Genomic DNA, 25,548 nt, shown 5'->3' with positions numbered 1-25,548 from the left:
CCCATAATAGTGGGTATGATATTTCCTGAGCTATCTCAATGGCCTATATGAAGATTTCACTGGGGGTATTATTAGACACAAATAGATTTTCCTTGGTCTAACTTTCTGATCCCACATCATTGGTGGTGGCTTCTCTCAAACTTTCATCTTTGATGCCTCCCAGACTTAGCCCTCTGGTAAAGAACATTTTAAATAAGAAGTGACTTTGCTCCTAAAATCTGAGAATAAACCCTAAGCACCAAAATTGTCTGATGGCATAATGGAGATGATTAAGCCAGCAGAGAATTTGACCCTACTGGAAGCATGACGAGCAGGAATGATGACAACCATATTCGTAAAAAGAAAAGGAGTACTTGTGGCACCTTAGAGACTAACCAGTTTATTTGAGCATGAGCTTTCGTGAGCTACAGCTCACTTCATCGGATGCATAGCATATCGTGGAAACTGCAGAAGACATTATATACACACAGAGTGTGTATACAGAGTGTGTATATAATGTCTTCTGCAGTTTCCACGATATGCTATGCATCCGATGAAGTGAGCTGTAGCTCACGAAAGCTCATGCTCAAATAAACTGGTTAGTCTCTAAGGTGCCACAAGTACTCCTTTTCTTTTTACGAATACAGACTAACACGGCTGTTACTCTGAAAATTAACCATATTGTGGAACAAATGCGGCTCTAGATTTTCTAGTACAATCCAGTTCTTAAACAGCTCTGTTAAATGGAGAGGTGTTTCTTCTTCCTTAATAGCATAATTTTCATGCCACACAATGACACAGCCTAAGCTAAAAATTAACATGCACATTCATAAAACTTAATATATCCTGCAATTACCATTTTAATACAAGAAGTGACATGCCAGCTCTGCTCCTTTAAATTAAATGTACAAAGCACTAAATAGAGTTGCAAGGCCTAACTCTGGCTTTTGTTCTATGCACATAACAAAGAGCAAAAGCTGGCCCCAGACCTTTGGCAAAACTATTCAAGCAACATTTTGGAGAGTGGCATGGTGAATATACTGCTTCCCATCTTGGAATCATGTACAGGTTTCTTTGCTGCTATATTTGGCTAAGAATGCCACAGTTATATCCCGCAATATTTTTTCAAAAGAAACTTTTATTGACCATAAGGTCTTTCCTTCCAGAAGCAAAAACCAGGGTAGTTTAGCTCCAGCAACATGTGTCTCAGCAACTAATGGGATAATCTGCCAGTTTTGCCACTTCCACTGGTTTCGTAAATAGTTTCAGGACCTAAAAGTTACAGTCTTTTGAATATTAACAAGAACTTTATGTGTGGAGTGAAGTTTGAGACCATGGAAGTTGTGAAGCAGGTGACCAGTCTGCATCCAGAGCTAAACCTAGAAGTTGTGAAGTGCCACCAAAACCAAAATAAAAGAAACTGGTGAGTTTTGCTCAACTCTAGTTGAAAATAATGTTCTTCAAAAGCTCCTATTCTCCCTCCCTCCCCCCCCCCCCACTTTTTCCTAATCAATCTTGTACTAGTTTGTATCCAGTAGGTAGCAAATACTTTGGGGATGGAAAGAAGCCAGGTTTCCCCCAAGCTTAGGGTAGCATGTGTAGATGGCTGTCCCTTGGCTTTCATGAAAATCTATACACTGTGTGATGCAGTGTGGACTGCACCTCCCATGGTTTCCTGATGTGACTTACAGTAGCTTGATAGGACTTGACATGGTGAATGCATGTTACTTTACATTACAACATAGAATAGGTATAGAAAATATTCTTATGTGGTGGATCAGTTCCCAGATACTAGATGAGGAGGAGGGTTCCCACAGACAGCATTATTTCATAGGGCTTCAGTAACTTATATCAACCCTTTAACTTTACAAATATAGATTTGGGACATTACTCAAAATGGAGTAATTACATTAAAGATGGTGTAGATAGCAGTACTGCTGGGCTGATATGTTAACTACTTCCAGTCTACTACCTCTGTAATGGGAAAGGCATGACATGTTGTATATGACATATCCCTAAGAAATGTACAGTTATGATCAGCTTCTAATCTAATCATGGTACTTTGGCAGGACCTGAGTACAGCTGTGGCAAAATAGCAATATCAATAGAAACTGTGTGGGGAAGTCAGTGAAATACCTGTCTAGTTATTTGTGGGTACCAAGCCATTACTTCTTCGGGTGAAGAGAATACCATGTCCATTATAAGACTAAAATCTGCTTCTGGTATCTCCCACCAAAACTGACAGTGGGTTTCTGATCTGAAAAGGAACATTCATATAAACACATGCATTGAACTTAATCTGAAATCTCAGGGCTGTGCATGCAATACAGCTACAGGTCCATATTCAGACTCTATATACGCGGGTGCAACGTGGATTGAAATCAAGGGAGTTGTACCCATTTCTGTTAGGTTTGAATTTGGCCCCCAGGCTTGAAACAACCCACCTTACCTGGATCGATCAGTGTGGGCATCTGAGGCACACTCACTGGTTCAATTACATTTAAAATTCAAGTTGCTTTGACCCTGACAAATGCTCCGATGCTTTTAAATCCTGAGAGTTAATCACTAGGTAATGATTGCCGATTTCAATTAATGAATGTGAATAAAGTAACTTGAATTCTAAGACGCAATGACCCCACTGACTGTTTTCTGTGTGACCCAGGTAAATTGTTCGAAAGAAGTGTATTCTCCTTTATATATACACATATATATGCATGGTCATATGCAGTCTCGTGTTTTATGAGGTCAGCATATGATGTGAATAAATCCATGCTACGCACATACACCAAACCCCCTATGCCTTTACACTACAGAATGCTGCTTTTCAGATTGTATATTCTCAACTTTGACAGAGAAAAAAACAAAGAAAAAGCCTCTTCCAATTTTTGTTAAGGTGGATTCTTTAACTGCCTTTACCTAAATATTCCCATGACTCACAGGGAGTGAAACTCACCACATGAAGAGGGGAAGACCAAAGTTTACTCACCATTTATATCCTACTTAAACCCTATTTTGAGGGCTGAGGTGGGGCACAGGCTGTGTGCTGGCTTTGCACACAGGGGTCTCATTCATTCAGGCTGCAGGGAAAGTCAAAAGGTGGTTTTGGTATCTTCTGTCTTCTAAAGATTCTTTGTTTTTCTTGGAGGTACCTGAGAGACATGCTAACTGACAACTGTTATGCAACTCCTGCCCATTCTCTTGACCTACACAACAGGCATACTTTGAAAGTAATCAGAAGAGGCTTTTCCAGTAGGTTGTCACACCATGATAAACAGTGAGCCATGAGCTCATCTTTTCATATGTGGGCCATGGGATGTCTAAGCATTTGAAATATTTTCAAAGCAATACTGAGCTTTCAAAGACACTGTGTCTTGTTGTGGTGTGAGAAGTTGCAACCCAATAGCAGTTGGGGGCTGTGAACCGGAATGCATCCAGTTGGAATTTGGCAATGCAAAATGCACTGATTAAACTACATCTGCACCAATCTACAACTGAAATAACAATGACAAGAGATGAGCCAGTGGTAGGAGGGAGTCATGGTTCCAAAGGGAATGTTTATGTTTACAAATGGCTCAGAAATAATAACGGAAACATATGTTGAACTGAACTGCTGCTTTCTGCAGTGGTTCCCCCTAAAACCTGGATCAGCTTGGGTGAAATTGATATCTGTACACATGGTCAGTAATGGACCAAGCCCATGCACTACTTAAGTCCCAATTAAAGTCCCTTTTGAAGACTTAAGTGATGAATGGGCTTTGTGCTGAACACTTGCATGGGGTGAATTTCATTCCCTGTGAAGATAGTTTCCCCCCAAATTTGTTCAAATAATATTTTAAAATTTGGAGTGCTTGAAGGTGAAATCAGATTCCTTTTCCAAGAACATTTTTTCCTCTCCTGTGTGCTCACATTGGTTTGTAATCAAAAGATTACTTGTTAGTCAGACTACACATGCTGGTTTATTACTGTAAGAGCACTTGCAAGCACTGGGCCTTCTACACTGCTTTTACTACTGTAGAGGTGCTCATAAATACTGTACTGCCCCAGTTATGTGCGTTTTCTCCAGTATGACTCTTGTGATAAAATCCTGGCCCCATTGTAGACAATGAAAAAATTCTCATTAACTTCAGTGGGGCTGGGATTCCAGGCTCGTTCTTCACTGACTCAGGGTTTGTCTTCACTACGAACCTAAATCGGCACTGCTGCAATCGATACAGCGGCATCGATTTAGCGGGTCTACTGAAGACACACTCAATTGATGGGAGAATGCTGTCCCATCGATTTCTGTACTCCACCTCAACAAGAGGCGGAAGCAATGTCAGCGGGAGAGCGTCTCCCATCCACATAGTGTAGTGTGGACCCAACAGTAAGTAGATCTAAGCTACGTCGACTTGAGTTATGCTACCAGTTGTAGTACAGACCAGGCCTCAGATGGAGTTCATTCCTTGTGTACAATAGTATACGAGTGGGAAATCCATTTAACTACGTTGGTCACTATGTACTGAGAATTAGGGTTTACAAACTTGACAGAGTATGAAGTTTTCCAAACCTCTGTTTTTTGGGGTCAGAGAACTAATGAGAGTTTACAAACCCTGTTTGCCTGTAATTGAAACCCAAAAATGAATAATAGATTTTAAGGCCAGAAGAAACCATTAGATCATCTAGTCTGATTCCTTTATAACACAGGCCAGAGGATTTCACCCAACTTCCAATGTATTGAGCCCAATGTTTGATTATCTGCCAGAAAGGCATCCAGCCTTGATTTGAAGACATCAAGACATGGAGAATCCACCACTCCCCTTTCTTTGTAGTTTGTTTCAATGGTTAAATCACACTCACTGTTATAAAATTATGCTTTATTTCTAATTTGAATTAATCTGTCTTCAGCTCTCAGGGATTGGTTCTTGTTCATATGCTTCTTTTTTCCTTTCCTAGATTAAAAAGCCTTTTAGTACTTGATATTTTCTCTCCATAAAGGTACTTATATACCATGATCAAGTCACCTCTTTATCTAATTTAATCTAAGATAAAGAGATTGAGCTCTTTAAGGCTGTGCACTATATAAATAACTAACGCAAACATACAGACAAAGACAGATTTCCTATACTACCTCTGGCATACAATATTGGATTATTTCACAGCCCCTCATGTCTCTCTTTGTGAAGCTCACTAATGCTCTACTTGTTCTGCTGCATTGTTTCCTTTAGGCGCCCGTAGTATCAAGTAATTCTTCAGGGCTGAAAGCCGTTGCACTGCCAACAGAGTAATTAGTTTCCCTCAATGGGGTTCTTGTTGAGCATGTAGTGAACTTCTTTCACTTCCCATGTGGGGTTTTCCTCCATTCATTGGTTTTCTCCATCTGTGCTTATTCTGTGACTAGTGAATAAGGGATGTTTTTTCAGTTGGGACTGGGATTATAACTTTAACTGATCCTCACAATTTGCGTTGTTGAACTCTCAAGCAGATGTTTCTTGATTTACATACAGTATATACAGCATCCTAATCCAAATATTGTACTTTAAAGGCATTATTTTGTAAACCCAAAGAGGGCCAAAGACAAAGTATTTTATTCTGTATCTGCATTTAGACTTTCTCTGTTCAGTAACTGGATTTTTCTTTTTAAATATTTGATGTTTGGTAGACATTTCAGATCTGGAGAAATGCCTTTATTAAATATTTTATGGTTTAGATCTGCTCCGGGGAAACATTTAATATGTATCAGTATTTGCTCTTTTGGAGCTTCTTCAAAAATAGAAGAGAAAAATAATCAAACACAATTTTTTAAAAATAATTTAGATAGAAAAAGGATTTTTACAGTATTTTCCGACACAAGAATGATATTAGATTATAAAATCACTGGGGCAGCTCTTTTTTGTTATGTGAATACAGTGCCTAGTAGGGATGTAAATACTGTTTAAAAAGTTAACTGTTTAAACGATTAAAAATATTTTGTTTAAATGGTTAACCGATCCCACACGGCTCAGGCGGCTCCAGTCGGGCAGTGTGGCTGGGGCTGCTCTGGCTGGGTGGCAGTGCTCCGGACACTCTGGCCAGGTGGCGTGGCTGGGGCCGCTGGGGTCAGTAGGCTGGCTGGCGCGGGGCTGCTGGGGTCGGCCAGTCGGCCCAGGGCTGCTAGGGTTGGGCGGCCGGCCGGCCCAGGGGTTAACGGTTAAGGCGAGTTAACCGGTAATACTAATGCTTACCGGTTAACCAGTTAACATTTTACATCCCTAGTGCAATGGAGCCCTGATCTTTGATTGTTTTTTTCATAGATTCATAGATATTTAGGTCAGAAGGGACCATTATGATCATCTAGTCTGACCTCCTGCACAATGCAGGCCACAGAATTTCACCCGCCACTCCTGCAAAAAACCTCTCACCTATGTCTGTGCTATTGAAGTCCTCAAATCGTGGTTTAAAGACTTCAAGGAGCAGAGAATCCTCCAGCAAGTGACCTGTGCCCCATGCTACAGAGGAAGGCGAAAAACCTCCAGGGCCTCTTCCAATCTGCCCTGGAGGAAAATTCCTTCCCAAACCCAAATATGGCAATCAGCTAAACCCTGAGCATATGGGCAAGATTCATCAGCCAGATACTACAGAAAATTCTTTCCTGGGTAACTCAGATCCCACCCCATCTAATATCCCATCACAGGCCATTGGGCCTATTTACCATGAATATTTAATTATCAAAACCATGTTATCCCATCATACCATCTCCTCCATAAACTTATCGAGTTTAATCTTAAAGCCAGATAGATCTTTTGCCCCCATTGCTTCCCTTGGAAGGCTGTTCCAAAACTTCACTCCTCTGATGGTTAGAAACCTTCGTCTAATTTCTAGTCTAAATTTCCTGGTGGCCAGGTTATATCCATTTGTTCTTGTGTCCACATTGGTACTGAGTTTAAATAATTCCTCTCCCTCTCTGGTATTTATCCCTCTGATATATTTATAGAGAGCAATCATATCTCCCCTCAACCTTCTTTTAGTTAGGCTAAACAAGCCAAGCTCCTTGAGTCTCCTTTCATAAGACAAGTTTTCCATTCCTCGGATCATCCTAGTAGCGCTTCTCTGTACCTGTTGGTGGAGGTGCTACCACAATACAAATAATAATATACACTACTCCTTAATACCCTGGCTCACCAGAAACAAGTATTAAGCAGTCCTTCATTCATTAACAGCAAATAGACCTCAGGAGGTAAATAATTCTTCCATTTAGAATAAAGAGATAAGTAAGGAGATGGATAATGCGCTATACAGCCTTTCGTATGTAAGATGCAAGTTCAGATACACCCTGGTAGTGACTGAAAGCTGTTACCCTTGATGGCTGACTGGGATCTGTGTGAAATTGCTTTAGTGATCTTGATCCACTTCCCAGTGGAAAACTACTGCAATTCATGCACATATGAACTGTCTGAGCAGAGAGACCAATCGGGATTGAAGTAGTCCATCTTTCAGGTCCAATTTTTCAGACATGACTAGTGATTTTAGTTGCCTCAAATTTTAGGTGTGCAAAATGAAACATCTGAAAGGGGCCTGATTTTCAGCAGATGGGTGCTCCACGCTTTCTGAAAATCGAGGCCTTTAAACGGTCTCTCTAGGGGAAAGTTTGCATGGCTGCTTCCCTGCTGTACTTGTTCTGGGCATTTATATAGGAATTTAGGTCAAAGTGTTCAAAACTGAGTGTCTAACAGTAGGGTCCTAAATCCATATTCAGGCACCTACATAGAATCTGTGGGCATATATTTAGGCTCCTAAATCTATATTTAGGCTTCTAAACAGAAACTTCTATATGTGCCTAAATATGAACTTAGAAACCTAATTTTAGAGTCTCACATTTCAAAATCTTGGAATAAATCCTCATGGTTGTCAAGGCACTATACATTCATATACAATGTAATAAAGAAAAAATAGTATGTACATTAAATCAACTGTTCTATAAAACCATTTCATGGGAGAGAGAGAATAAAGCAATAACCCCCTAATGTCAGGCGCACAAGCGATGAGGCTGCTATTAAGATAATCCAATAATAATTGGTGCAAATAATTTCTCCCTAAATAAAATAGTAAAACTATGTGGTAAGCCCTGCTTGCTAATAGGGCCCTGTGAAGAGCTTCCCTCTTTGCTCACATGCAAAGCACTGCAAATATATCACTTGCCACTTTGTAAATCACACTGGGACATGAAAGGTACTGAATAAAACAATTCTATTCATCAAACATATTGCAGGAATACTGTGGAATAGAAACTAGCCAAACTACATATGTCTCGGTAAGAAAACACTACGGCCAACTGTTCCAAAACTTGCATGTTTCCAGAATGGCACCAACGTCCATACTTAGGTCCCACTGATTTCAATGGGACTCCTCATGTGCTTAAAGATACATAAATGTTTAAGTGCTTTCCTGGATCAGGGCATTGGTACCTCAGTAGGTAGTGTGGTTTTCAGAGATGTGAGTACCAGCAGCTCCCATTGAATTCAAGCCTTAAAACTTTGTACATTTGAAGCTTTGTCACTGCCTACCCTTCTAAAAATCATTAGAAATAAATAATGAGTACTATGGGAAAAGCTAAAGTTACAAAGACATTTCTAACATTGGGGGCTCAGAATTTCACCTATTTTATCTCTTTGATCTCTACCATTGTGCATCAGAAAGGCCTGAAACACTGAAAATTGCTGGTATTCGAAGCCTTGAGCTGAAAGTTTCAAGAGGAGATGGGGATGCTCAGCATCTTACAGGACTGGACCATTATTTTGCTTTCTGTACAAAATCAGATGTTAAGTTGATTTGACGGATACGGTGACAAATAGGTTTCAGAGTAACAGCCGTGTTAGTCTGTATTCGCAAAAAGAAAAGGAGTACTTGTGGCACCTTAGAGACTAACCAATTTATTTGAGCATGAGCTTTCGTGAGCTACAGCTCACTTCATCGGATGCACATCAGTTTCCACAGTATGCATCCGATGAAGTGAGCTGTAGCTCACGAAAGCTCATGCTCAAATAAATTGGTTAGTCTCTAAGGTGCCACAAGTACTCCTTTTCTTTTTAGTGACAAATACATAAATTGTTTGAATATCATCGCTATGGCGTTCCATTGCGGTTTAGTGAAATAGTTAGGACAACTGTCTTGATGAAATTATTTCTTGATAGAGACATTTCTAATAAATGCACTGCAGCTCAGACTGGGGGAATATATATATAGTGCAGTATGTATTCAAGGAAAGAAGAACCGGATATGGAAATCAGTGAGTAATTTAGAGATCACTCCACAGCACTTGAAGAAATTTTGTGCAGAAACCAGATGCACATTGAGCACCTCCATCAAGTGGTAACAGGCAAACACAATCTAATTTAGAATTAAACGATATCTGATTAAACTTGCTTCTAGGGACTTGTGTTTGTATTGTTCTTAGTGGGGAAGTGCAAAACCTTCCCACACACATGTCTTTGAGAGTCCTCTTCACAGTTCAGTGCTCTATCAGATTAATTCCAATGGCACAACAGAGCAGCTGTTCATTGTTACTTTAAGTCAATCACAGGTGAGTATTGTTTCGGCCTCCAGGGACCTCTCTAAAAAGCAAAATCCTACTTCTCCCATGTTAAGGCAAGCATCACGAGTTCCGTTTACACAGTACCTGGTGGATTCAGCACCTCTGGCCAAAACTCTAGACAAACTTTAAACATTGTTAATAAAGGACAGCTGACTTCTTGGCCAGGATGCTTAATACAAACCAAGGACCTAGGCCACAAGGTTAAACCAAAGTATATTGCAAATATATGTGTGTAGACATATACATACTGATAGTTTACCTCCACTGCCATATCTATCTATCTCATGTTGAATATACTAAATTTGGAGAATGTTCAATTTAGCCATAATAAGTGATCATCAACTGAATCCCTAACTCATTTTCTGTGTTTTCCTTAGCAAGCACAGTTCCACTGGAAGATGAAACAGTATCAATCGATTTCAAAGACAGAAATGACTCAGAGGTTGAAGAAAGGCCAACTCTGGTGGGTGTCTCTTAAACTGAGGATCTTCAAACCTAGCTGACACTGTATTCCTTGTCTTCTTGCTTTGTCTTTTGAGCTTGTGGCTTTATGGCAATAAGTGATGATTTGTTCCAAAAATAAAGGGTGGTCAAATACCAGTTTTTTGCTTTGCAAAAGTTTGGGTGGAGGAAGATGAAGCTGAAAATCATTATAACATTTGCTGAATTTCACAGACTATTCAGGGCTTGCTGTGCACTGTCTTATACCAGTTCTACCCTGGTGTGCCTCCATTGGCTTCAGTGGAACTGCACTGATGTAACACAATGGACAAACAAATGTGTAAATTTCTACAACACTGGGTAAAACTCCCCTTTCCCTGCCTCTGCATTGGCAATGTTCTGCTGTTAGTGATTGCTGGGGGCAAGCAGTTCTAACTTTCAGTTGCATTGACTGTTGTTCCTTTACAGTAAAGTTGAATTAGTGACAATGAACAAAAACCCAAGGATTTAATTTTTCCCTTTAGAAACTGATGAACTGGCATATTGTCCTCTATACTGGAAATACTTCTCCACAGCTGCGTTCCTAAAAGCTGGGCTTCCAGGTGGACATAGCTTATAACTGATCAGTAATTCAGCATGTGTTGTTCACACTGCAAATCCAGACAGTCAAATATAAGCTTATATTATTAGTATTAAAACTTGTAGAACATACGACAGCCAAACAGGGCTGTTTCTTTTCTGTCTTTGTTTCATACACTTCTTTTTTGTGAAACCTAGGGCTTGATTCTCAGCTGATCTTGGGCTGGGGATAAGAGGTACCTGGTTGTGGCTCCCTGATCATGCGGCTGCTTCTGACCCAGTCCTGAGGTAGATTAGAGCAGCCTAGGGATAGCTGGCCTGCAGCATGGTCACACTCCATCCCCATCAACCCATACACAGGAGTATCTGCAGGCAATTGCATAGGAGACTGCTATGCTTTCTATATGCCCACAGGAGACTCCCCCAAATTAGGGCAGTAGGATACCTTTTCATTCCCTCTATGCAGTTCACTCTAGAACAAAAAGAGCAAAGCTGACCACAGAATCCACACATTGGACTTTATGCAGGCGAGGAAATTAAAGTTCTGCCTTTATATTTAAATGTTAAAGAGATTGGGTCTTACTTCATCTTTCTCTTTTAACATTCACTCCTCCCAGTTGCCTACAAGACTGCATACCATAACAGACCTGTTCCCCTTAGAAGAGCTAATGACCACAGAAAGTGCGGTCGCCGATAATGAAGACAGTGAGAACTCTACTGATCCAGATGTTGTTGAAAATTCTGAAGGTAGAAGCCTTTACTTGTGATTTTTAGTTTTAATAGACTGTAAATTATGTTCACTGAGGTTCATGAACCAGTCAAAGCCAAGCTGGGCCCATTCATGGCTTTGCACTGAAATCCCATGAATTCCACTTGCAACTGAGTTTTGCTTTGGCATATAAGGTTTGTTTCAAAATGGAAAGTCAAAGCGGAACTGGGAGGGCACACGTCTAGCCTCGGTATGAAATAGTTCCACAGATCCCTGCAAAGCAAATTTCCTACAGTTGTCTGGAGCAGCCTGGCCTTGGGCTCTGCTTTCCTAAGTATCTGTAACCCCCCACCTCCTGAACTGCTGTTGCTCACGCAAGCAGTTACTGGAGATGTCACTGCCCCAGGTCACTCCCTGTTCTATCTGGATGTTGGAACAGGCTCTATCTGTTGATAAATAAGAAGACATTAAGTTAACTACAGTCCTCAAACAAAATTTCTGGTTTCCTGGTTTCTTTCTCTGCTTTTCTATGCTACAGCAGTTGCATATCCCTGGATAGAAGATCAAACACATTTGTTTAAAAATGTATGTTCTTCTGTCTCCTTACCTGACTCTTTGTCTCAGCTGCCAGCCTGGGCATCTCTTGAGTTTGTTCATTATTAAATAACAGAAGCAATGGTAACCAACTGTGAATTTTACAGAGGGAGTTTCAGACTCACTTTCTAAAGTACGTGTGGGTGATTTGAGATCACTTTCCTCTAGGAAAGAAAACAGCAATTGTGTTTCATCTACTTCTGATTGCTAGTCAAGTAAGGAGTTAATAACACTGGCTAGAGAAAGAGATTGTGCAGCCTCTGTACAAACTTCCCACACACAAGCTCTGGCAATGCATTGCAGTTCCAATCTTCAACACACTAGTTAGTTCAGGCTTGGTTCTTTATTAAGTAGAGACTGTCACTCATGCCAAATTGTAGTGGGTGGATGCAGGCAAATGACTCCTTGGAATTAATATGTGGTGACCAAATTATCTGGCCCCAAGTTTCTGGAGTTCAAAGACATATGCATTAGTTAAGCCAATGCAACATCAAGTTCCTACCATTTTATTTATATACAGAGCCACTTTTTAATTATCGAAAGAGGGAAAAAAATTGGTATCAGTCAAGTATGAAAAAAAAGTCTACGCCGTTTGCTACACAAAGAATGTCTATCATTTAGGTCAGAACACCTTTTGTACTAAAAATCTTCCAGTCCAAAATAAAAGCTCTTTCCCAACAACCATAATACTTGTACTGTGCGCAGTAATGCTCGCTAAATGCTTCTATTCAAGGATCTTACAGTGCTTAACATTAATGAATATACAACACCCCGTTCCAAGGTGGGTAGTGTTATCCTCATTTTACAGATGGGGAAACAGGCATAGAGAAGAAAAGTGACTTGCTCAACGTCATGCAGGACATCAGTGTCAGAACCAGGAATAGAACCTAGATTTCCTGAGTCCCCAGCCAGTGCCTTAACCACAAACCATTCTGCCTCATAACAGCTGCAAGCCCTTTATAGGCAATCTCTCTAGTCACCTAAATGAGAGACCCCTTCCCTAAATTAGTGCTGTTCAGAATTTAATACCCAAAGAATCACTTTTTCATCAGGTGCAGCCTGAGACCCACCAATTAACTGCAGCATGATACCCTGAAACTGCACAGTGACACTGGGTCAGTATTCAACAATGCTGCGTCTCCAGCTCCGCTTTCCCCATTGTCCATTGAGAGAGGAGAGGTCTCCCCTTTCTCTCTCTTTCCTCAATCTTTTGGGCACAGAGGAAGGAGATCTCCTGTCTCATAGCAGCTGAGAGGGGATGGGGAGGGTTTCTCTGTCCAAGCTGCTGGATGGCAGGGATTGTTTCTCCCCTCCTTCTTCCTCCCCACCCCACCCCACCCCTTTCCTGGTTACTGTTGTGGGGGGGAGCAGGTACATCCCAAGGGGGAATGCACCTCCTGGCAGCAATCACACTGTCTGTGAGTTTGATCAGCATCCCTCCACAGGAAGCGTTCTTATAGTCAATGTCTTAAAGGCCTATGGGCTCCATGAAGATAGCATTCAGGGCTTTGAACAGTCACTTTGAACTATTTTTTTTTGGTGCCTTTCATGTTAAAACTAAAGAGGAATGATTAAATGCTCAGGAATTGTGCGAAGGAAAAGCTCATGCATTATTATAAGCATTTTCAAGTGCCATAAAATATTATGGGTGTGCTGAGCTGTCCTAGGCATCAGTGCCCAGTTTGTGCCAAAGAGCACAAATATCTTCCCAGTGTTTTACTTTTTCTGTCAAGAGACAAACAAAGCCATCCTAAAAATGACACATTTTCCTTAAAACATTGGCATTGTGTCAAAGCATCCTACTGCTGCACTGTCAGATTGCAAGCCAATAACAAGCTGTGCAGTACAAACTCGGGGCGGTGGGGGGGGAGGTTGGCTCCATGGAGTGCAGATACTGTAACAGATATGTTCAGGTCAGACAAGCTCATGGCATCCAAAACAAATGTGCCTTCCTGTCCGGTTAGGCATAAATCTAAAGCAGAATCTAAAATAAATAATGAAAGAGTAATGTCTCTGGGCTCAAGCCTCAAACAAATCAGTCCAAGTTTGACTAGCCCACTTAAGGATCCAATATAGGAATCAAAATGATACACCAAAATGATACACAAGGAACTACACTAGTTTTAATATCTGGAACACTGATCACTTCCCTGCCTGTTTGTTGTCCTGATTTTAACCAGGCAGGTGTCACTCTGCAGTTAGGTTAGCTAAGATATTGCTATTATTTATTATACAAAAAAATTGTGTTAAAAGAACATTAAGGTTGCAAAGTCAAGCACTCAGAAGTTAGGAAAAGCCAGAGTTAAGGTTATCTGTGATATCTAATTTATAGCGGTTTTACATCAGTGTAGCTCTATTGATCTCAACGGGGTTGATCCTGATTCACACAAGTCCAAGATCCCTTTAAATTTCCGTTTGTCTTTGGGCTGGCCTACACTGACAAGTTAGGTCGACCCAGAAGTGAAAAATCCACACCCCTGAGCGACGTTGTTAAATTGACCTAACCCCAGTGTAGACTTGGAAGAATTCTTCTGTCAATCTAGTTACCACCTCCTGGGGAGGTGCATTAACTACAGTGACAGGAGAAATCCCTCCTGTCACTGTTGGGCAGCGGTTCTCAATCCACGGCCCAATTAGCACACAGCTACGGCCCAGGTCAGCTGTGTGCTACAGGCTGCAGGCTCTGGGGTCCCGGCTGCCCTGCTGTGCGGTGGGCTCTGGGCTGCCAGCTCCTCACTGCCACATGGCCCCACATGGCAGGGCTCAGGGTCCAGGCAGCCGGCTGCCACCTGTCCCTATGCTACAGGGTCCCAGCGGGATCTGGGGTCTGGGCAGCCGGCTGCTGCCCGGCCCCACCCAGCAGGATCCGGGGTCAGAGTCCTGGCTGTCGCTCGGCCCACTGTGGCGGGGTCTGGGTTTGGAGTCCTGGTCCTGGCTGCCCCCCGGCCCTGCACATTGGGGGTTGGGGTCCCCGCGCAGCAGGGTTCGGGTCCCTGGCCCTTGCCCCACACCCAGCTCTCTGCTCCTGGCCCCACTCTGTGGAGGGGTCTCTGGGTGGAGGGTGCTGAGCATAGAGGTTCATGGAGGGGTTTAGGTGGGGGGGACTGTGGTTCTCAATCTGCGGCCCACAGTGATAAACAGGTTGAGAACCACAGCTGTAGGGAGTATCTACACTGAAGGGCTATAGCTGCCGCTGTGCTGCTGTAGCATTTTACATGTAGACAGAGCCTTTATTTCAGCTATGATGTTCCATCCCTTCATAACTCCTTCTACTCTGCACTCTCTGTGTGATCTCTGTTTACACTCACTCCCCAATTAACACCCTATTAAACTGCACACCTGTAGTGGTTTCATTCTCAGACCCGTTGTGCTGTCGTTTTTATAACCTCCCCTACAGTGTGACATCATGGCATGAAGACATAACAGTCACCATATTAAAAGGTTATTTTGGTTCTTTCTTTCCAGACGAAATGGGTGGCGAGCCAGAGACTCCAAAGGAGAAAGGTAAGTAACAAAATTGGCTGTAAAAGGAGTAGATGCACTTAAATCCCAGATGATATATGGCTATGCACTTTTAAAGGCTTTAAAGGGCCTGTCTCAAAGCCCATTGAAGTAAATGGACAAACTCTCTTTGACTCCAACAGGCCCAAAGAAAGTGAGCAAGGAAACTGCTAAACCGAAATGACATATTTTCAAATGGTTTGCAGTATTGTTGTATGCGTTAGTCCCAAGGTACTATGTAGACAAGGTGGGTGAGGTAAAATCTTGTATTGGACTAACATCTGACGGTGAAAGAGACAAGCTTTTGAGTTATACAGAGCTGAAGGAGAACTCTGTGTAAGCTCAAAAGCTTGTCTCACCAACCAGTGCTTAATATGCAATGAAAGAGGTGTGGGGCTCAAGCAATTTTTTTTTTCTTTCATAACTGATGCGGCAAGCCTGGAAGTGCCGGGGCTCTGAACTGCCGAGCGTAGAGGTGCCGGGGCTCATCCCTGGCACAAATTAAGCATTATCACCAATAGCATTTGGTCCAATAGGACCTGTCATGTCCCTCTAAACCGAAATGACATATTTTAAAGTTCACAGGATTCAGGGAAGATACCCCAGGAATCGAATGTGACAAAAATAATTCCATTTTATTACAAAGTATTAGTACCTCTTACTATCCGGCCCCACAGTTATGTGGAAAACATGCTAACATCCTATACATTTCCCCACTCAGATGGCCTGGCAACAGCTGCACTGGTTGGAATAATCGTTGGAATCATAATAGCAGTGGGAATCGTTACTGGAATCATCATTGCCGTCGTGAGGAAAATGTCGGGCAGGTACTCGTAAGTAGATTACTAGGCAGGCTTTATGGCTGGAGGCTGCTATATCTCCAGTCTCAGTGATGGACACCCTTCAAAAATTCAAGATCCAATGCAGTCTTTCCATTGATTTCAAAGGGTGTGGGATCAAGCCCCAGGTTTGACTATTGGATTCATTCCAGATAAGCAGCCAAACATTCAAGTAGTTTATCTGAACCCCAGGAGAGACTGGAAAACTCACAGGAATGGGCCCTAATATTTCTAGCACATCTACTATTGGACATAGCGAAACATAGTTTGGGACTGCCCCTTATCGTGGCATTCAGTGCTTCTCATTCCAGTTGTGGCTGGAAAACAGAAGCGAAGGGGGAAAGAGGGGAAAGAAATACACAAGCTTTAAAAAAGTTTGATCAGCATCCACTTCCAGATATTAAATCATAGAACCATAGGGTTAGAAGGAACCGCAAAGGCCATCTAGCTTAACCCCCTGCCAAGATGCAGGATTTGTTGGGTCTAAGCCATCCAAGGCAGATGGCTCTCCAGCCTCCTTTTGTAAACCTCCGGTGAAGGAGCTTCCATGACTTCCCTAGGCATCTGTTCCATTCTCCTACTGTTCCTACAGTTAGGAAGATTTTCCTGCAATTTAATCTAAAACGGCTATGCTGTAGTTTGAATAATTTACTTATTTATTGGTGGTGCTGAGGGAGGGTGTGTCAGTTTCTTTCCTTCACTCCTCCAACTGGGTCATCTACAATCCTTAATCATTTATACAGTAGAGACACAGTTAGTCAGGCAGGGGTGAGCAGAGACAAGAAAATGTACTCATTTGCTGACCTGCTTCTTGTGACAGTCAGTCCCTGGCCAAGGAGCCTTAGGAAATGATAAACTGATGCTGTCACAGCTGTCGGAGCAGACTTACCAGAGTTAAAATCAGACTGAGGCATTTTTCTCTGGAACATGCCTCTAACTTCTCTTTAATATCTGTTTTGTGCAGGTTTCACTCAGTGCATCAACCTGTGGCAGAGTAATCTGTCTCATGCTGGTATCTACACGGGACCAGATGCTAAGATGGGGTTAACTGGCATAGCTCCAGTTCACACCAACTGAGGATCTAGTCCTGTCTCTCAGCTTTAGTGTTTATAAGAACATCAGTACAAATCAAAGGAGATGGACCCCGAGGGCTGTCTCCCTTTAGTCTATTTTTTCAGTTACTTAAACTATGATCTAAATTTAATACTTTAGTTAATTTTTTTAAACCAATTTAAACTAATTTTAAAGGTATCCCTACTGAAAGAATTAGAGCTAAGTCTAGCAGATTCTGAGTCAGAGAGGTTATGCATGAAATTACCCTGGCTGCATACACCACCCAGAAAGATGCAGGTGGAAACACCTATTTAGCTACACTTGCATGTACTAGTCTCTGATTTACGTGCAGAATAAGGCAATGGCATGTGCAAATTAAGCACACTGTTGCACACAAACTCTTTGAAAACCTGGCCCTCATAAAAAACAAATAGTAAATACATAATCTTTTTGTTTTGATTTTGTTTGCACTGTTTGATGTCTAGCAGACTTCTGAGTCTGGAAAATAATGGGTTCATTCCCCCAACCTTCCCATGTTTTCTTGAGTTTTAGATTTAAGTGAGCCCAAAAGTCCAAGTAATCCCGGCTCTGAAATTGATTAGCTGTGTGTCCTTGGGTGCACCATTTACCCTCTTTGTGACTCAGTTTCTCCTTCTGTAAAAAGGGGGTACTAACCACACCTATTCCACTTAATCAACTAAAAGGCAAATCACCCCATTCCTCATTGTGCTAAGCCTAAGAAAACAGGCTTGGCTTTGTCTGACCCTGTGGAGTTAGGAGATTTGTCACTCTACAGCCCATTCAGCCCATGTGCTGGCAAGAATGGCTAGTGGGTACATGTAGCCACAAAAGCCTGGTCCCTCTGCCTCCAAGTGCCCCTGCATCTCCCACCAAGTTCTGCTAGGTAATGGCTCAAGTGGAGCTTTAATGGAGTTCAGCTCTATATTGCAATTTTGTATCTGGGAATCTGTGCCTCCTCTCCCCGTAAGGCTGTGGAGAAGGAGAGAGAAAGAAGTGGTTCGGGACTATTTAGAAAAGCTGGATGAGCACAAGTCCATGGGGCCGGATGCGCTGCATCCGAGAGTGCTAAAGGAGTTGGCGGATGTGACTGCAGAGCCATTGGCCATTATCTTTGAAAACTCATGGCGATCGGGGGAAGTCCCGGACGACTGGAAAAAGGCTAATGTAGTGCCCATCTTTAAAAAAGGGAAGAAGGAGGATCCTGGGAACTACAGGCCAGTCAGCCTCACCCCAGTCCCTGGAAAAATCATGGAGCAGGTCCTCAAGGAATCAATTCTGAAGCACTTAGAGGAGAGGAAAGTGTTCAGGAACAGTCAGCATGGATTCACCAAGGGCAAGTCATGCCTGACTAATCTAATTGCCTTCTAGGACGAGATAACTGGCTCTGTGGATGAGGGGAAAGCAGTGGATGTGTTGTTCCTTGACTTTAGCAAAGCTTTTGACACAGTCTCCCAGAGTATTCTTGCCAGCAAGTTAAAGAAGTATGGGCTGGATGAATGGACTATAAGGTGGATAGAAAGTTGGCTAGATTGTCGGGCTCAATGGGTAGTGATCAACGGCTCCATGTCTAGTTGGCAGCTGGTATCAAGTGGAGTGCCCCAAGGGTCAGTCCTCGGGCTGGTTTTGTTCAATATCTTCATAAATGATCTGGAGGATGGTGTGGATTGCACCCTCAGCAAGTTTGCAGATGACACTAAACTGGGAGGAGAGGTAGATATGCTGGAGGGTAGGGATAGGATACAGAGGAACCTAGACAAATTGGAGGATTGGGCCAAAAGAAATCTGATGAGGTTCAACAAGGACAAGTGCAGAGTCCTGCACTTAGGACGGAAGAATCCCATGCACCGCTACAGACTAGGGACCGAATGGCTCGGCAGCAGTTCTGCAGAAAAGGACCTAGGGGTTACAGTGGACGAGAAGCTGGATATGAGTCAACAGTGTGCTCTTGTTGCCAAGAAGGCCAACAGCATTTTGGGATGTATATGTAGGGGCATTGCCAGCAGATAGAGGGACGTGGCCTCATCTGGAGTACTGTGTCCAGTTTTGGGCCCCACACTACAAGAAAGATGTGGAAAAATTGGAAAGAGTCCAGCGGAGGGCAACAAAAATGATTAGGGGACTGGAATACATGACTTATGAGGAGAGGCTGAGGGAACTGGGATTGTTTAGTCTGCAGAAGAGAAGAATGAGGGGGGATTTGATAGCTGCTTTCAACTACCTGAACGTGGGTTCCAAAGAGGATGGATCTAGACTGTTCTCAGTGGTAGCTGATGACAGAACAAGGAGTAATGGTCTCAAGTTGCAGTGGGGGAGGTTTAAGTTGGATATTAGGAAAAACTTTTTCACTAGGAGGCTGGTGAAACACTGGAATGCGTTGCCTAGGGAGGTGGTGGAATCTCCTTCCTTTGAGGTTTTTAAGGTCAGGCTTGACAAAGCCCTGGCTGGGATGATTTAACTGGGACTTGGTCCTGCTTCGAGCAGGGGGTTGGACTAGATGACCTCCTGAGGTCCCTTCCAACCCTGAAATTCTATGATTTTATAAGAGGATTTGCTGCTTATGGTTTGTAATGCATGTTGAAATTCTCCGACAGAGCGTGCTCCAAGTACTGAGTGTTGTTATTATTTCCTGTTTAATTTATCCAGCAAATAGGTTTGCTGTGAAATGGATGTGTACCCAATGCAAACAGATCCTTTTCATTTCCAATTTCTGCTCCAGTAGAAACAAGGAAACAATATTTATCTATACATTGTCAATGGAATCTCTGCATACTTTCCATCGCGAATATCATAGGTCACCATAATGAACTGCCAAACTGCTTTTAAAGTATTTTAAATGCTCTCTTGTCACTTATCATTTAACCCATATGTGACTGTGTCTGGAGCAGATATTCCAAGTTTCCAGAGTCCCTTTGAAATCTCCAGCTCTGGTGGCCAACTGCCTCATTCCTGCTTTTGGAAGACAATCTTCCACATATGGTGGAGTCAAATGGAAATGCTATCCCTTCCTACCCTTGGATGTGCTTCTCAACTTTCTACTGTTCTCTGTTTAATTTCTTCCCTCATGTTACCAATTTACCATTGGGAGAGATAGTGCTACAGGGAGATATCACCTCTACAATGGGACAATCAATAATAGAGCTGGTAAAATGGTGAGGAGGGGATAAAATTGCAAATATGTCACCAATATCAGGACTTCCATTCAATTTTTTGTCAGATTTGAGCCCTTACACTATGTTAAAACCCATTCATGAATTTGCATAGATTCAAAACTGGTCTGCATGGTTTGGTTGAACACACCTGTGGCAATGTTTGCAAAGCGCTCAGATCCTATGATGACAAGGCCTTCTAAGGAGATAGACAGAGGATGATATTTTCAAAAATGCCTGACACTTGCGCTCTTATCAGTCACGCACTTTTGAAAATCCCACCCAGATACGGTGCTCTGGAACAGAACATGTTCTCACAATAGGGTTTAAGGAGGACTTAAGTGGCATTCTGCTGGCCACTGTACATGGGTGAATTTCACCTTAGGGTGACTGATTTTGAAGTTGGAATACTGAGAGATAACACTGGATACTGCATAGGCTGTCTTCTGTTCACTTCTGACATTCTTGGAATATATTCTAGTACTGACAAGATATACGAGCAGCAAGACCAGTCCATGAGTGCTTTGCAAAACTGAAAGAAATAAAAATGTATTGAATACGGTATTTGGGGAATGCACTTCACCCTGCTTTAGTAAACGGGCAGCAGAAGCAAGCTGCACTGGTAATAGGCACGAGAGAGAGGAAAATATTAACTGGGAAGGGGAGGAAAGAGGCAGCAGGAAAGGCAGGGAGGAAGATGACAAGACAGACAATGAATATATTTTTCTGACTCTGGGAGCCAAAATAGTATAATGTTACCCCATTTTTCCATTTGTTTTCACAGGCCCTAAAAATAAGTGAAGAAAGAAATCATGTCGTTTTAAGCCAGAAAATAAAAGTGCTTCCTATTTTACAACTGCTAGAGACTCTGTTCCTGTATCGCTGAGAGAAGATGATCCATGGAAATCGTGAATGCAGAATTCCAAATCCATGGGGATCCCACACAGCTTTCTGAAGGGATGCTTTACAGACTTATCAGAAATGCAACGATTCATAGGACTTTGATGATCAAAAATATTTAAGAGGAATGAAAAAAAAATGCTATAGAAAAGAAAAACAACAAGCAGAGCCACATGCATCTGAAAGGTGCTTTATAGGTAGTATAAATACAATTGTAGATAGGTGTTAAACTTTGCCAGGAAAAAGTCATCATCTCACATTGCATCCTATTGGTTCCTCTGAAAAGTTAAATCCAGATTCTTTTCTGTTCTAAGCCCACTGTGAAGTCAGAAAGTCTGTTGTATCCTTCGGTGCTATAGATGTTTAAAACCATCAGTTCTTGTAGGATGTTGATCTACTGAATCTGTATTGTTTAGCAAGGTAAGAAAGTAACTTCATCCTAACCATCCAGAATTGACTTCAGAAGGAGACAACTGTATTTAAATTATGTAAGCAAACTGCATTCATGGCCTGGCACTTCAATCATTCTGGTCAGAATGCTGCACTTCTATACAGAAAAACATGGTGGGCCCAGCTGGAACTGAACTACCAACTCATCTCTCTCACTGTTGTGCCAAGACCTTCTGTCTTCTCTGTTGCAGAGATGTGCAGGGATTAGAATACACATCCTAACTTAAGCAATGCTAAGAAAATACCCACTTTTGATGGGTCATCGTAACCTACTACTCAACAAGAGCTGGATTTGATGTGTAGACGATGTCTGAATCAGTAAATGGCATTCTTTTTATACTTTTTTTTTCCCTTTTCTTTTTAACTGCATGGCAGGCTGAGTTTGGTCACACACTGTGCAACATCAGATCACTGCACATATTGATGAGGTGTAACACTTCTCTGGACACAACATAATTTTTACCATGGCATAAATAATGCAATGGGACAGGATGTGACTGAGATTTCAAAGTAAAAGGCTTTAAGTTCCAAATGGCTGCAAAATATCATGTTTAGTAAGTGCCTACTCTGGAATCCACTTCTGCAGAGTGGACTAAACATGCCAACTTTTCCAGATTTGCTCTTCTACTTCCTTTGTCTGCCACGATCTATCATATAGAGCTGAGCTTTGGAAATAAAAAATTATGGTGTATCTTATATCAGATTTTGCAACAGTAAGTCTTTATTTTCTTTTATACTATACACAAAACCACTTAAATTCTTACCTTCCTGAATCTTTCTTCCTTCTGTTACTGTCTCTCTATCCTGGATTCTTTTTGTCTTTTACAACCTTTGGCACATTTCTTTCATTAAAAAATCAAGTGTATTTAAAAACGTCTATGTTCCAGTCTAGATACACTCGTAAGAAAAAATGATTTAGAAACAGTTTGCAGTGCAAGACTTGAACTTGTACATCAGTGAATCCTGGTCTCTGGTGACTATGACGAGCTCACAAAGTATAGAGAGACTAGGAGATGAAAGAGAAATTCTAGTGATCAGCAAACATTTTAATTTAGCAAACTTCAAGTTTAGGGCATTTTATTATGGCCTCCATCCCGTTCAGCCCTGTGTTTTGTCAACCTGAACTTGTGCAAACTTTTCCATCTAGAGAAGGGCCCAAACTGAAAAAAATAAATAAATCAAAACTGGATCTGGGGGTTGGGATGTTTTGATACAGGCTTTTGCTCTGGCCCATTTATAGAGTCCAATTTACAGACTTGGGATTTAAAAAAAAAAATCTCATAATTCAGACATGTTTGGATACCGGGTTTTGGTTTGGGCCTGTATCTTTAAATCTATTTGCTTCCGCAGCCACTGAGAGGACATTTGTAATGTCAGAAGTGGAATGTAACATTCTCTTCTTTATCAACAACTAATTATAAAGGATGAACTTCACCCCATACGGCGTCAGCTCAAGGCCTATGCACCACAAGTCTCACTTAAGGCCTAATTTAAAGACTTAAATGGGATTTAAGTGATGCATAGGCTTCATGCTGGCCCTCTACACACGGATCAAGTTCCCTCCAACTAATGGTACCAGAATATCTTTAGTGTTTGAGGAGCCTGACTTAGAATAAAATGGAATATGCCTTCCTGGCTTCATTTTGGGTGACTGCTCTCATAAAAATATAATCAAGAGCTGTACATTTAAAGGGAGCTGTTTCTGTGATGGACAAGGTGGAATTTACCGTTGCCTACATAGGATGGTGATAAGCATAAAACTGAATTATTGCTGTTCATTTGTTGTTAATTAAGGACTACTGCTGTGCAATGTATTTCAACTATCAGAGTGTTGACACCCTAATATTAATCTGTTGTAATGTAAAAGGATATTTTTCTATAGCTATGGAATACATTCATGAAAAAATACATTCCTACTTCACTTCAATCTAATTTGTCTTATATTTTGTCTACACACAAAGTTGCTCTGATTAATTAAAATCAGTTTGATAGACCATTGTGCTAAACACATGTGGACATTCTCTAACCAATTTAAACATGTTGTGTATCAATTTAGCTACAGAACAATACCTTCCCAAATTAAGCTGAATTGATATATGGCATTTTTAAACCACAAGGGGTGAAATCCCGGCTCCCGCTAAGTCAATGACAAGACTCCCATTGACTTGAGTGGGGCCAGGGTTTCACCCCCACAGGCCACATCGGTTTAACTAAAATAATTAAATTATAATTCAGCTGGTATGTAGATAAGGTCTCACACTGATAGTCTCACTGCCTTCAGCAGGAGTACTCGTGAGATTTTGCCCAACTGTTTTGAACACTTCTGACAACTTAATATTTAAAAGGCAATTAAAGGCTAAGGGCTGTACATTCTTCTTCTGGGCAAACACATCTGGTAACATGCAGTGGGATAAGTGAAACTCACACATGTGCATTGAAAAGAAAATATGCCCTGAGGTGAGCATCTCTACAGAATTCCTATTCCATGTGGCTCAGCTCAGATACAGACATTTGTGTTTCTTAATAATTTAGAAATAACTTTTGTATTTCATTTCCCACTAATATCCTTTGTTTTGTTTATTTCTCTGCATAGTTATATGTTGGAATTTTGAGGGAACTAGTTTACCAACAGTATGCTCAGAGGAGGAGGGGAATCCATATTTATCGTTGGTATTTTTAAAAGGATTATTATGTACCTGTTTGTGAATCACATTTCCATGACTTTCTTATCTGATTTTAACTTCATACGTGACCTGTATGAAGTTGCTGAAATGTGTGTAAATCCATATGAAAGCAGCAAAGATATTGATTTTTCTTACTGTGGCAAGATACGATTATATGAAGAGTAAATTACGTTAGTCTAGACTCTGAAAAATGTCTTATGTCTGTACTAGAAACTTCCCTGCATGGTGCACTTGACCACTGACCAAATGGATGCCATCTGGAATTATGAATTATTCAGCCATTACAGGGAATATCACAGATTTCACCAGTTTCCTCTGTACCAGTTCAGTTTGCTGCTGCTAACTTTCACTTCCACAAAAAGAAAATAAATCCTTTCCTGTGTCTATCCCTCAACCTGAATTTCATAGTGGTTAAGCCAGAAGTAAGAGCACATGCTCTCCAAAAATAGCATGGTAGAGGTCAGGCAACCTTTATGGATTGCTCCCAGAGTTCTCCTCAATCATTCACAACATGCTTGCTCAATGATAAGCATCAGCATCCTTATAAGGTGTTTTGTTTTGGGGGTTTTTTGGCCAATAATTCAGAGATTCTCACTAAGGGCCATAAACTACCCTTACTCCTTGCATGGAACTGACACAGGTATTCTGAACATAGCAGTGAATTCTGTACTTTGATTATTAACTCACACAAAAAAAGCCCTAAATCTTAAAGGGTGAAATTCACTCTAAGCAGATGGCCAGCTCAAGCCTATGCACCATCAAAATCCTGTTTTGAAGGCTTAAGCATTGTGTAGGCTTTGTGGTGGGCTTCCAGTCAAAAAGTTTACTATGTAAAACATCTAATCCCTCTTTGTCAAGGTATATCACTTACTTTACTGATGGGCTTTAGCTCCTGGTAATGCTTCAGAGCCAAGAGTACAGCAAGCTGGATTCTGTTTTTGTTTAAGGCACCATCTCCCAAGTATCCAGCTACACTTTAATTAAAGGATCTTTATCAATGGCATAGGAGCAGCAGAAAGACATGGCTTAGTAGTAGAGTTGGGTGAAACTTGTTGGATGAAATATAGATTCTGTGACACTGAAATGTTTTATGAATTCATGTCAG

At 41.5% G+C, this 25,548-nt stretch overlaps 1 protein-coding gene across 2 annotated transcripts in view; it reads left to right on the top strand.

Moving 5' to 3' along the window:
• The window catches only part of PDPN (podoplanin), a 30,372-nt gene extending 6,686 nt beyond the window's left edge, over window positions 1-23,686 (top strand). The window contains exons 2-6 of one of the 2 annotated variants that reach the window (XM_027826523.3): window positions 9,904-9,989; window positions 11,164-11,293; window positions 15,315-15,353; window positions 16,072-16,177; window positions 21,194-23,686. In XM_027826523.3, the coding sequence (XP_027682324.1) occupies window positions 9,904-9,989; window positions 11,164-11,293; window positions 15,315-15,353; window positions 16,072-16,177; window positions 21,194-21,200 (368 nt within the window). In that variant the 3' untranslated portion in view covers window positions 21,201-23,686. Of the gene's footprint in view, window positions 1-9,903; window positions 9,990-11,163; window positions 11,294-15,314; window positions 15,354-16,071; window positions 16,184-21,193 lie in introns of both variants that reach the window. The other variant, XM_007053683.4, reaches the window with a different exon arrangement.
• Window positions 23,687-25,548: the final 1,862 nt, after the last annotated feature.

The sequence above is a fragment of the Chelonia mydas genome, chromosome 18, assembly GCF_015237465.2.
Source record: "Chelonia mydas isolate rCheMyd1 chromosome 18, rCheMyd1.pri.v2, whole genome shotgun sequence".
NCBI classification, from domain to species: Eukaryota; Metazoa; Chordata; order Testudines; family Cheloniidae; genus Chelonia; species Chelonia mydas.
The sequence above is the reverse complement of the archived record's forward strand: the minus strand, read 5'-3'. Positions and strand labels throughout refer to the sequence as shown.